Below are 12,396 nucleotides of genomic sequence, written 5' to 3'. Positions count from 1 at the left end.
GAGAAGACATGTTTTTGCCCTAGATAATAGAACCAGGAGTGACAGCTCTTTCACAACGCGTCTTGCTTTAGTTGCCCACCCTGATAATTATTAGGCAATTCAGACTGTGCTTCCCTACTCTGAGTCACCACCTTGAGGTTATCCTCCAGCCAGCTCTGCTAACTATTCTTAAACCTGTAAACTTTGTAGCTGAGTGGTCCTCAGCCATCCCTGCACCATGGGCAACCGTACTGAGCAAGTGATGTACAGCCAGTAATGTCATTCTTTGCTCTTCCTGCTGATTAAGGAACTCTGTTTACTAACACAGGCACAGACATGTAGGCATACTTACAGTAAGCCCTGTCTGTTCTCTCATGTGTCAGCCGAGATGCCCATTTCATTCGTTTGTAGGTGCTTTAAATGTGCAATAACACCAGCGTGAATTCTGGTGGTGTTTTTCTCCTATTCAACCCTATGCACAGGCAAAGCAAGCAGTGGCCTAAAGTGGTGGAGGATGACAACTTGTCTGTAGCCTTGCTGCTTACTTTGCCTGGAAAGAGGAGCTGGCTACTGTCACTGCCATTGAGGAGGGGAATGGTTTGGTGGGACAGCTGCTGGGGGGAAGGGAGGGAAGCCCTGCCCCAGGACATGCAGTTGCCATCTTGTCCGATGTCCCACAGCAGCAATAGAAGCAGCAATCCCTGTTTTCCAGGGCTCTCCCTGGCTCTCCTCAGCTCTGTCTCTTTCAAAACACAGAGTTTGAGTGACGCCTGCACAGATCATGGGGATTTAGTATGTGACAAAACTCTCCATATACTGATGTCTTCTCAGAAAACTACGGAAAAAAAATCTCATGCCCAAAACTGTAGGTTCACCAAGTCTATAAATTTGAGATTGGTTATGCAGTAAGTTACGCTTTGTATTTTAAATAGGACTATGGAAAAGTGAATAATATTCTCTAGACATGAGAGAGAGTAAAAAAAAGTCAAGCCAATGAAATACAGGATAATGTTTGCCTTTCAGGATTACAGCTTGTGCCATGACCATGAATAAATACGTGGAGGAAAATGTTTCTCAAAAGTCCTATACGACAATAAAGTATTTCATGAAGATGCTGAGCAGTGTCAGTGAGACCTTAATCTTCATCTTCATGGGAGTGTCTACAGTTGGGAAGAACCATGAGTGGAACTGGGCCTTTGTTAGTTTCACCCTCCTTTTCTGTTTAATCTGGAGGGCACTGGGTAAGCAAGTCTCAGATTACACATCAATATTCTTTGCAAGTGAAACTTTTTACCTCTTCTCAAGTAGAAAATGCCAAAATTTAGACAGAGTCCCATCATCTTGTAGAATGGTCATCTTATTTGTAACGTGTCCTAGATTGCAGGGTCAGTTTCTACCTTCCCCCAAAACGGAAAACAAAAATCAGTTTGGTCCTGATCCTGCCCATCTGAAGTCAGAGGCAGCCTGCTTGTTAATCAGAGTACATGTATTTGGGTAAATATTTATTTACAAATAAGCAAATTTTGCTTAAAAGAATTAGCAGTTGTACAACAATTTTAAACAGGTTGTGGGGTTTTTTTTTATTTACGTTTACTAGCTTTGGGATTTTCCCAGTTATTGGCATAAATAGCATCAAAACAGGAAACACTGTAGTTGAAGTGTTGTTCAGGTGTATATTGTGAAGTAAAAATTCCTGTAAGAAACTGCTTGATCCCTCCTAAGTTTGCAGTACTAGCTCTTTTTCTTTTACCTTGAGACCTAAGTGCAGCTCAGGCTTATAGGTCTTAAACCTGCCCCTCGCCCCAGTTTCATCTACAATGATTCGATCCCTCCGTGTGTAAAAGCAGCTCATGCTCTGAGCTGCCTCTGCACCCCTACTTCCAGCTCCCAAGTCTCTCTCCAGTGCAGAAATCTGGACTGTTTTCCCTCCTGCACCTGCAACCCCAAAATTAATACTTTATGCTGAAAAGCAGCCAAGCAGCCTGACTGCCCCCCAGCTCCTGGCCCCCATGCTTGCTCCCTTCACCTGCCTTTATACCTTCACTCCAGTCTACCACACCCCTGGAGCCTTTGCCTTCAGCACACCAGCATGCACTGGCATCTTCTCCCTCCATCCCCAGTCCTGCATCCTTCCTGTCTGTGCAAGTAAAATTAAGTGACTGAATAGGGGTTTGCAGGATTCAAAGCACAGATTGATGGAGGTGACAAGCCAAAGTGTCCGAAAACACCTCAAATCCTATTAAAAAAATAAATTAGGAGTCTTGGTCTATACCGACACAGAGAATTATTGCCGTTCTAGAGGTGCAGAGTCTAGCACATAGATGTCTTGTGGAGATCAATTAGCTGCTTTGGGTCCTAAATCCAGCTGACCTGAGGTGGTTAGCTCACTAAATATGTTTAAGATGATGCTCCTTAGGCATTTTAAATTTTTCTTCCATAGTGTTTTCAAGCTGCTAAGTAAATTTCATTTCTTCAATAATATATAGGTAAGAAACAAATAAAAATGTTTTGAAACAAATATTAGCATTGTGGGGGATTTCTGTGTAATTTGATTTCCCTTTTTTTCCCTCCTCCCTGTATTTCTGTTTTTTTTCCCTCAGGTGTTTTTGTTCTGACTCAGATCATTAATGTGTTCCGGACAATTCCTCTCACTTTTAAGGACCAATTTATTATCGCCTATGGAGGCCTCCGAGGAGCTATTTGTTTTTCACTTGTATTTCTGCTTCCTCCTGCTGTGTTTCCCAGGAAGAAGTTGTTCATCACTGCTGTTATTGTGGTGATTTTCTTTACTGTTTTCATTCAGGTAATGCCTTTCCTCTTCTGGACTTCTTCTTTCTCAGACAGGTTGTAAATAAGCAGTGGGTAGAAAAACAAATGTCCTCACTTACTGGAAGGAACATACTTGAAGGTACTCTGCATGGTCGTAGTTTAAAAAAAAGAAGCTGTGCAGACTGCAGACAGGTAGCAAAAGTATGCCAGATATTAAGTACTTATGCTAACATATAAGTAGTATTAAGCATTTAAGACCTGGTGAGGTTGGAGTAGAGATAAAAGATAATCTGGGTACAGCCCCAGCACTAATTCCTTGTTAGAATATTTCAAGTTGTGCATTTACTGAGGAGTTCGGTGTTGGGTATGGTGCACAGTGAGCAGGGGCTGGAAGACACTGAGGGTACTGAGAGGTGAACTGGGGTGTTTGAGCCTGGGTGTTAGGCAGTAATGCTGCAAACCAGCTGGACATCCATCCAAAAGCACCAGGTGTGTGGAAAAATGGGAAGAACTTGTCTCTGGTGTCCACCTGGCCATGGAGGCCTGGTCAAGAGTGACCAGGAGAGAGGGAAGTGACTGAAACCAGCAAGATGTAGAGGAGGCTGGGACCCTCAAATAAACACGTGAACAGCTGGAGGTCAGTTCGTTGGCCTTAGCATGTAAGCTGTGAAAACTGATTTTGAACGATAGAATAATTTAAAATATGGAGGTAAACAGAATGTGTTATGAAATGCAACATGGTTTACCCAAGGGAAACCTGGTGTCATTCTTTGATAAGTCAATTTATTTTCTAGAGTAATCTCATCTAACTGAACTATTGTAAAATCTTTGGGGGAGGGGACTACATAGGAGATTGTTAGCTTAACTACTCATTACACTGAGGTTTAGATTGACATTAGGATGATTGTGAAGTGAATGAGGAAGGAGCTGACATTTTCTCCTATAAAGGGAAATAGAAGGATATGGTCCTTTGGGTCAGAAAGGACCTCTGGGGGTCTCTAGTCCAACCCCGTGCCCAAAGCAAGGCCACCTTCAAAGCTAGGTCATGTTGCTCAGGGCCATGTCAAGTTGAGTTCTGAGTATCTCTATGGATGGAGATTCCCCAGCCTCTCTAGGCACATGCTTCAGCGTTCGACCATCTTGGTCAGATAATAGGCTGATGAGATGTTATTAATGGAATTCCTCAGGGACAGTTCCTGGGGATGTTTCTGTTTAATATTCTCATTATTGACCATAGCACATAAATGTAGAAGTCTTTTGTTGCTGATGTTTCCTGATGACAAGCTTTGGAAGGTGTTCTCAGGGTGACAGTGAGATGGGGTATCATGTAGAAAGAAGAGAATAACTGAGGGCCGATATGATAGAAACAGAATTAAATTTAACACTAATAAGTGCAAATGTGTTCTGGCTAGGACTTTCTTACTAGAGATTTCTCTTATGAAATGGGAACCTCTTGTTTGGAAAAAAATAGAAAGGGAAAAAGACACAGGGTAGAGTTTAAGCCACCAATGCAGTGGGGACAGAAGAAAGGCAAATGTGATCTTCAAACGTACTGAGACAGGTATTTCCACCAGAGAATAGTGTCATGTTCTAGAGTGATCACGGGACTGGTAAGCCTGTCGTGTGAAAGGAGACCTAGATGTTTTGGCCTTAGCAAAATGAAGGAGAAGAGGGAATGTAATTACTGTTTATACGAGGGAGTGAACACCAGAGAAGGAGGAACATTGTTTAAACTAAAAAGACAAATGTTGGCACAAGAACAAAGTGGTACAAAGTGACCATGATGCAATTAAGAAGCAGCTTTCTAATTATCAGAACAATGATGTTCAGGATGAGTGTTCCAGTATAAGCAATGGGGCAAAGAAACCTAATTACCTTTAAGATAAAGCTCAATTCATTTACGAAAAGAAATGCGTGACCTGGTTGTCTGGGACAGTAGGGACTGCTCTCAACACCATGAGAGATTCATTCCTCTCCCCTGTGCCACTGCGCCTATACAAATAAACAAATTATGTCAATTCTTCCACAAATAATTGTTCAAAACCATGATATCATTCTGGGATAGCCAAAACTTTTTGTTCTTTCTCTGAGAATAGTCAGGCAAGGATGCATATTTACAAAAACTCTTAGCGTCACGGGTCTTGAATAGCAGCTTTAGTGCTACTGTTGACACATCTTTGAGTACCTGTTTCAGAAGTAATCACTGAAAAAGAGGACTTTATATGCTTGCTTTGGAATGACGGGGATCTGTTTATTAATTCAGAAAACAAATGAGGGTTTTTCTAATACATAACAGAAGTGAAAAAAAGTTTAAAAATACTATGGATGGGGTAATTGATGTATTCCTGATGAGGTTTGTCAGGTTGCCTCTCTTGAACCTCTTAGCTCTAGAGAGCCCCTTCCTTCTGTTGCATTGGTGGAGTCTGTGTGCTGACAAGGACTTCATAGCTAAGTGCAACACCTGCTAATCACAAGAGTGAATTCACTATTATAATTATTGTGTCAGGCTGGATTTTGGGGTTAGGAAGGTGAAAGGGTATCCAGAGCTAAAAAGGTATCCACAGACATTTTCAGTACTCTGACAGAGATGGAAAAGACCCAAAAGCTTTGTTTATTCTTTATGGTTATCGAAAAAACCCCAGAAGTATTTGCCTTTTTTTTTTTTTCCTTCACAGGGAATAACAATTCGCCCACTGGTGGAGTTTCTTGATGTCAAAAGGTCAAATAAAAAGCAGCCTGCTGTCAGTGAAGAAATTTATAACAGGGTATGTTGCAGCTTCAGTGTCATAGATGAAACCCTCATATAGATGAAATTCCTAGTGGCTTTCAGTAAGACAAGGATTCAGCATACAGTATTACAGAGAGACGCACACACTCTTTTAGATCTCTTTTTGATAGCTGTTATAAGCACAATAACTGTAAAGCTTATATTTAACCTTTGGCAATTATCAAAATTAGCATTATTACCTGTCATTATTTTGGTATCTTCGCTTTCTTAGTTGTTCACTTCTTGATGTAAATTAACTTTCTGTAGTTTGTTTCACGTATGAGATACGTGTTATTTTAGAACTTGGCTACATTAGGAAAGCTTTGGCAATTTAATTACATTACACTGCATTTGAGTTAGTCTAATTAAACAAATGTGAACTCCTCTTAAACACACTCTTAAACTTACTTAACTCTCACATCATCAGCCTATTTATGGATTTGTATTTGGTATGTGTATGACTCCAATTATTGCAGTTTCTTAGCCATGCATATTCTTGAATGTATTTCTCCTTTCAGCATACCTGTGGCAGGTGTTTTGAAATTCTAAAAGTGAGGAATGATAAGGGCCACATTCAGCAAAGAAGTCTATCTAGGCATCTAAAAGTCCGTCCTTTTAGAGCTTATCCTTTGGACATATCTACCAGGATTTCCCCCTGAATTTGAGAGACCCCTACTATGGTACTTGAATTAAGAGCAAATGAGCTGCCTCTGGGGATCTAGTGAGATCTTAGCTGAACTGATTCACTCTGAACTGATTCAGCTCAGGACCTGCTGCTGGGTATTTCAGCTCTGCCCTGTGCATCCTGAGGGGCCAGTGCTGACATGGGGAGCTGCTGCTCACTCCGCAAATTCAGACCTGGTTCACTCTAAGGCCTGGGGAAGTCCCTGGACAAGTCCCAGGCATAGCCCTAAGTGGTTAGGAAACTTAAAATAAATGAAAATATGGGAAAAAAATACCTCCAAATTCAGGCAGGAGCTGAGCAAGACTGACGTTAAGGAAATTAGCAACTAACTTCTGTCCTTTTGGGGCTGTGAGCTAAGGAAGCTCCAGGGGAACAAAACAGAGCCTGCCTCTAAGTTTGGTTAGACTGCATTTAGTTAAACTGAAGCATCGTCCTGAATTCTGACTAGGCTTTTCTGTTTTGAAGTAAGTTAGAAACTACTAATATCTAAGGGCAAGCCAAGAGATGTCTGTAAGTTATGTAATGAACCAACGTTTCCCCTTTAGTTCTTCGACCACGTGAAGACTGGAATTGAAGATGTGTGCGGCCACTGGGGTCACAACTTTTGGAGAGATAAGTAAGAACGTAATTTAAAACTTTTGTTCTACAGGAGAGGCTAAACTGGCTCAGCAGCAACAAACGAAGGCTGTTGGGCATCAGATTTCATTTCCAGCATTTTATTCTTTAAAGTGGATGGTTGTTTTTAGAACGTGTGGATTACAAAGGGAAAGCAGCAAAACAATGTCTCTTTACTAAACCACAAGCAAGTAGAACAAAATCTCCAGCTGGGAAGAAAGGCAGCCCTCTGATCCCAGGGTAAAGGATTGTACCTTCTGAGGCTGCGTGTCCTCTCCCTGTTTCTGACTGTTTCAGACCATTTCCTGTATGTCTGCTCATCCTTTCATCCCATCCAGCTTTCCTCCTGCAAATTGTACATCTCTGTGGTGTTAAGTGAGGGGTTAGTTCGCTGTTTGATGGGAAACATCATACGAAAGCTTTGGGATTACTCTGTAAAGACCAAGGCACTAGCTGGCATGAGGTGCATGAGAGATCCTAATGGCAAGCAGTTCCACAGTTCTTGATGCTATTATTTAAGACTTAGTGTCAGTTAAGAAGATTACCACCAGCAATACCTGAATAATTCATGTTTTCAGTTTAGCTGCTGACTCATTGTCATCATTGGTTTGGATCTAACTCCCTTTTCTCAGAAGCACACTCTTTTACACCCAAATCCTTTAGACCCAAAGCATGGGCATTGCTCACCCACCTCCTAGACACTGCTCCAACAAGAATTTAAGTGTTTTCTACAAAGAGGAATAGCAAGAGCAGGAAGGGCTGAGAAGAGCCTTCTCCAAATGACTTGAGGGCATGACAGTGAGGACACTGTCCTGACAGATGTATGACATGGGTACAACTTTCCTTTACTCAGCCTCCAGTCTGTGTGAGATCTTAATTAGCAGATTACAAAGCAAAGGAGAGTCCCACTTCTTCATGACCTTGAGAAACATTTTCGACCCAAATTCAAGAATAATTTCAGAATGCCCAGAGGGCAAAATATTTTCTGACAAACAAAATCACCCCAGCTGTAATCAATATTTTTTCATTAAGCATTCAAGAGGGTTGCAGTTGCTTTAGAGGAAGGGAGAACTTCCAAAGTTTTACAAAAGCAGGCTAAAATTTCAAAGAAAAAGCAGCCAGTGCAGATTTAGACTTTTTATTTGTTATTACAGTAAATATTTAATGTTCTCTTTGTCTCGATGAAAATGGAGAATTAAAAATAATATTGTCTAATAACATGGAATACCTAAAATTTAAGAGTTGCTGCTAGGGAGTCTGTCCATTAACGTATTAACCAAAACATAGGTTAAGTTTGTCTATCTGAAGCAAAGATGAACTTGACCCTTTATTATGTTACTCAGCAGTAGATTATTAATATGAACAGACACATTCCCAGGGAATAAACTCCTTCACAATTGCGTTAGCTACAGTATATTGGCTTTCCTTAACTATGCACAGTAAAAATTAACTGGTTGGGTTGGTTTGCCTCACATACAGGTTTAAAAAGTTTGACAATAAATACCTGCGAAGACTTCTAATCCGGGAGAACCAGCCCAAATCCAGCATTGTTTCTTTATACAAGAAGCTGGAAATCAAACATGCCATTGAGATGGCAGAGAGCGGAATGATAAGCAAGGTCCCATCGTCGGTGTCTCTCAGGTAAGCAAGTGATGTCAGCGTGGCCAAGCATTTCAGCTGGGTCACATAATTTATTTCACAGCCCAGTCTGTAGGCAGGATAATCACTTTGTCTTAGGACACTTTGTGTCCAAATGTCACCCGAACAGTAAGCGTATACGAAGCAAGAGCGTTTCGCTTGCAGCTCACACACGAAGTGCTTGGTGAGCTGTGCTTGTCTGGAGTGTGTAGTTTTACAAGGGCAGCTGCTAGTGGGAACATTGATTTGGCATGTAGAGTGGAGCTGGACTTGAACCAGTGCATGCACAGCTGCTGCATGTAGCTATGGGGAAAGCCTGAGGGGCAGTTTGAAAAGTACCTTAATCCAGTTTACAATTTAATGTAATTTCTACTGAGTTTTGGAGACTGAGTTTTGAGCCTTACCACTGACTCAAATGAGATCAAGGTTTCATTCCGACATGTTACATTTTTACCTGTTCCTCGATTGTTTTGAAATGTTGTTTCCAACGCTAACAAAGGAAATTGTTCAAATGTAATTCCCAATCATAAAAATAAAAACATTCTTCCTCTCTCTGTCCTTCCTCTATTTTCCTTTTTTTGTTCTGCCACAGTGAATACCATGAAGGAAAAATAAAGCCACTTTCTCCCACTGAAATGGAAAACATGCGAGAAATATTAACAAAGAATCTCTACCAAATACGACATCGAGTAAGGATGAAGTTTTGCATACTTAAATATTCCACTACTCTTTGAATATACTGATTACCTTCCTTACCTATCTTTGGGCTAGTGCAGCATCTACTGTACCACACATAATAATTAATGCTGTTACTTACTTCTGTTGCCTATGAATCCATTTCCTACCACACGTACAGCAGCATATTCATACTCCTTTATGTAAATACCTTACTTGATCGTATACTATCAATAAAGATTAATGTTTTTGTTTTGTTACTATCTGCAAATACTTACATTACTTAAAAAGGATCATAGGTGCAAATTCAACCCAACATTGCCCCACTTATATCAGTATTTTGTTCACTTCGTGATATGTGTTAGATTTCCCATTTGCCTCCAGTTGTGAATTTGTTTGTATTAAGAGCAGAGGTGATGAGCTGTAAAAATAGTGAAATAAAAGCAAAAGGACATTTCACATTTACCCTCCTGTGGCTAAGTAGTTTGAATGCCTGAGCCCTTGGAAAACATTCAAAAGTGGAGCAAGCTTCAGCTTGCTGGAGGTAAAAATCACTTCCCCCTAGGTGACTCATTGCTTTCAAATGTGCATCCTCTATTGACCTATTGACTGAGCTAGTACAATGTGGGGGTAAACACTGTATTAAGCCAGCTTTTTCCAATTTCTCTTTCATTATAAATATCAGCAGGTTAAAAAAAAAAAACAAACCAAGCCAAACAGGTGCTTCTGAAGCAGATGACTAAAAAAATGCTGGCATAATTACTGTTCTTGTTTTTAATCATCTGCAATATGATTTTGTTCACAAGGATTTATGATGCTTATTAAAACACTAAAGCAAAAAGCCTGTTTTGCACTGTGCATGTAGTTCAACAAATTTGACATTATGCTTTTCAGAATATGACCACTGCTTTTATATTTCAGACAATGTCATATAACCGACATAGCCTGGCTGCAGATGCAAATGAAAAGCAAGCCAAAGAAATTTTGATCCGTCGCCGGCACAGCCTTAGAGAGAGCCTGAGGAAAACAAACAGCCTGTCAAGAGAAAGACCGGTACTTGCATTTTTTGGTTGTTTTATAGAAAGCACTTCTTTGTAGCTAAATGTCATGCAGAAAAAAATCTTCTGAAATGCAAAACAAATAAATCCTGAATTTGGAAGACAACTGCACATATAATGTCACACTTACACCTTGAGCTGCACGCACGGGTCCCTTCATTTGTGTTGACCCCTTCAGCAAAGCTTCGGTCTTGTAGAATGTGGTACGGGAGTGGGATCTGCTATCATAATTTTGTCTCAGAGGAGCTGAACAGGCTCTGTACACAGTGTACTTCTAAGGGATGGTCAGTATTCTCTATTAGTATTTTGATGAAGCGTGGATGATTCGGGTCGAAAATGGCTTTAAGATAGACTACTTAGAGTATGCTCCAAAATATGGGAAAGAGAACTTTTAATCGAGTCAGTCAGTGAGCTCTTCATTTGAAAAATGCTGTGGGCTCTTTAGTAGAGCTACAGGGCTACTGTGGTGTTAATTGTGATAATAAGTCTGTTCCTGAATAATTTTTTCCCTCTCAACCACAGTTTCATATGTGGTCTTTGTCATATAAAGAAAAGATTTAATAGGTGGAATAATGAAGAGACTCAGCAGGATTGAGACATTTTTGGGGCAGGGAGAGAAACAGGGTGTCTGACAGCTTTTTAAAGTGCACAGGCTGTAATTTCAAAAATAATTATCCTTGGATAAATCCACCACAGAGGGAAACATAGTGGTCCTGAGCAGCACAACAATATCCAAAGAGGAAAAATGTCCCATGGAAAATAAACTTCCTTTCAGGTTCCCTTTGAGTGTGCCACAATGAATGGTACAAGCAGAGGAGAGCTGGTAGACTGTAAAGGTTTTAAAAAATCTTTGTAACAAATTTAAGAAAGGATGCCCTTGAGAAACTTTTGTATTTAAAAAAAAAGCAACCTGTCCTGGAAAGTACCTCTCATGTTCCAGGAAGTTTGAGGTGTGCTCTGCTCCCAGGGCCTTTAGAGTTTAGCCTTGGGAAAACAAGGTTTTTATGCCCTGAACTGGTAAATGATCATGCTGGTGCCTAACTTCCCCATCAACTTCAGTGTGACTAGTCAACTGTATAAAGTCATTTATATGTATAAAGTGCTTGCAGGATCAGAATACAGATCAGTTCTTGTGCCTGAGCTTCAGTCTCAACCTAATTTTTGCAGCTGACTAATAAAAAGTTTCAAACTGGAGCTGCATGTAGTCGTGCCATGCTTGCAGCCTTTGCCTTCCTTAGGAAAACCTGTACAGGTAAGGTTGAGGTTAGAGAGCATGCATTTATTAACTTGGATCTCAGAGGGCATATCACTAGGCTTTCCTTTGATTTAGCTGCTTGAGATTACTCAGTCTTTACCTTAGTTAGCACAGACCTCAACCAGCAATCAGCGTTAACTTGAGTGTGTAGTAAAAGATCACATATTAGCTAATCCCAAACTACTCTCCAGCCCTTTAGCTATGTAAACCTGTTCAAGCCTCAGCTGTGTAACTTAACATACATTATCCAGGTACTTCAGTCTGCAGTAACTTAACATTCCTTATATTTCTTTGCACACAGGCTGCTGCAAATACAAAAAGATTCCTTTCACTTCCTAAAAACACTAAACTCCCAGAGAAACTACGAGTGAGAAATAAAACATCTTCCAGAGGTAATGAAAGATTTTCTGCTGTCTCTTACTGTGCTGCAGTCATTTTGCCTACAAAGAAGGAAAGTTTTTCCAGGGATGTTGTAGAGAAATCAACATATTAATTTCAAATAAACATTAAATGGTTTATGTGCACATGCTTTCATTCTAGAGTTAATACCTTCATAGCATAGTTCTAGGTGTTGGATATTTAGCAGGGTCTTAAAGCATTAATAGCGATGAGTCCTGAAGTGGGTATTTGAGTGTCTAGAAATGCCCCAGCAAGCAGAGTCTTGTGGGGCTTTCTCAGTTCAAATACTGTAGTGGCATAGTCGTCCCAGAACATCTCCTCATATGAGCAAGGAGCAGCCTGAAACACTTGTGCACCAGAACCACTGCCATGGCTCATTCTCCTGGTCTTTATTCCATAATGTCCAGATCTCCCTCTTGGATTATGAGCCTATTTGGTTTCTTTTCTCACTGGCGTCAGGGTAGAGGACACTGCTCTGAGAACCAAACCAGAGAGGAGAATGAGGACATGAGATCTGGTTTATAGTTCTCATGAAGAACTTCTCAAAATGCTGTGG

The 12,396-nt window shown here is 40.6% G+C and overlaps 1 protein-coding gene across 1 annotated transcript in view; it reads left to right on the top strand.

Annotated features, from left to right (window-relative positions):
- The window catches only part of SLC9A2 (solute carrier family 9 member A2), a 32,059-nt gene that overhangs the window by 17,711 nt on the left and 1,952 nt on the right, over positions 1-12,396 (top strand). The window contains exons 4-11 of the mRNA XM_059821098.1: positions 1,003-1,220; positions 2,580-2,782; positions 5,424-5,513; positions 6,746-6,816; positions 8,295-8,456; positions 9,046-9,142; positions 10,050-10,181; positions 11,743-11,833. Coding sequence (XP_059677081.1) covers positions 1,003-1,220; positions 2,580-2,782; positions 5,424-5,513; positions 6,746-6,816; positions 8,295-8,456; positions 9,046-9,142; positions 10,050-10,181; positions 11,743-11,833 — 1,064 coding nt within the window. The remainder of the gene's footprint in view (positions 1-1,002; positions 1,221-2,579; positions 2,783-5,423; positions 5,514-6,745; positions 6,817-8,294; positions 8,457-9,045; positions 9,143-10,049; positions 10,182-11,742; positions 11,834-12,396) is intronic.

Source organism: Gavia stellata, chromosome 1, assembly GCF_030936135.1.
Source record: "Gavia stellata isolate bGavSte3 chromosome 1, bGavSte3.hap2, whole genome shotgun sequence".
NCBI lineage: Eukaryota > Metazoa > Chordata > Aves > Gaviiformes > Gaviidae > Gavia > Gavia stellata.
This window is presented reverse-complemented; position numbering and strand designations above follow the sequence as displayed.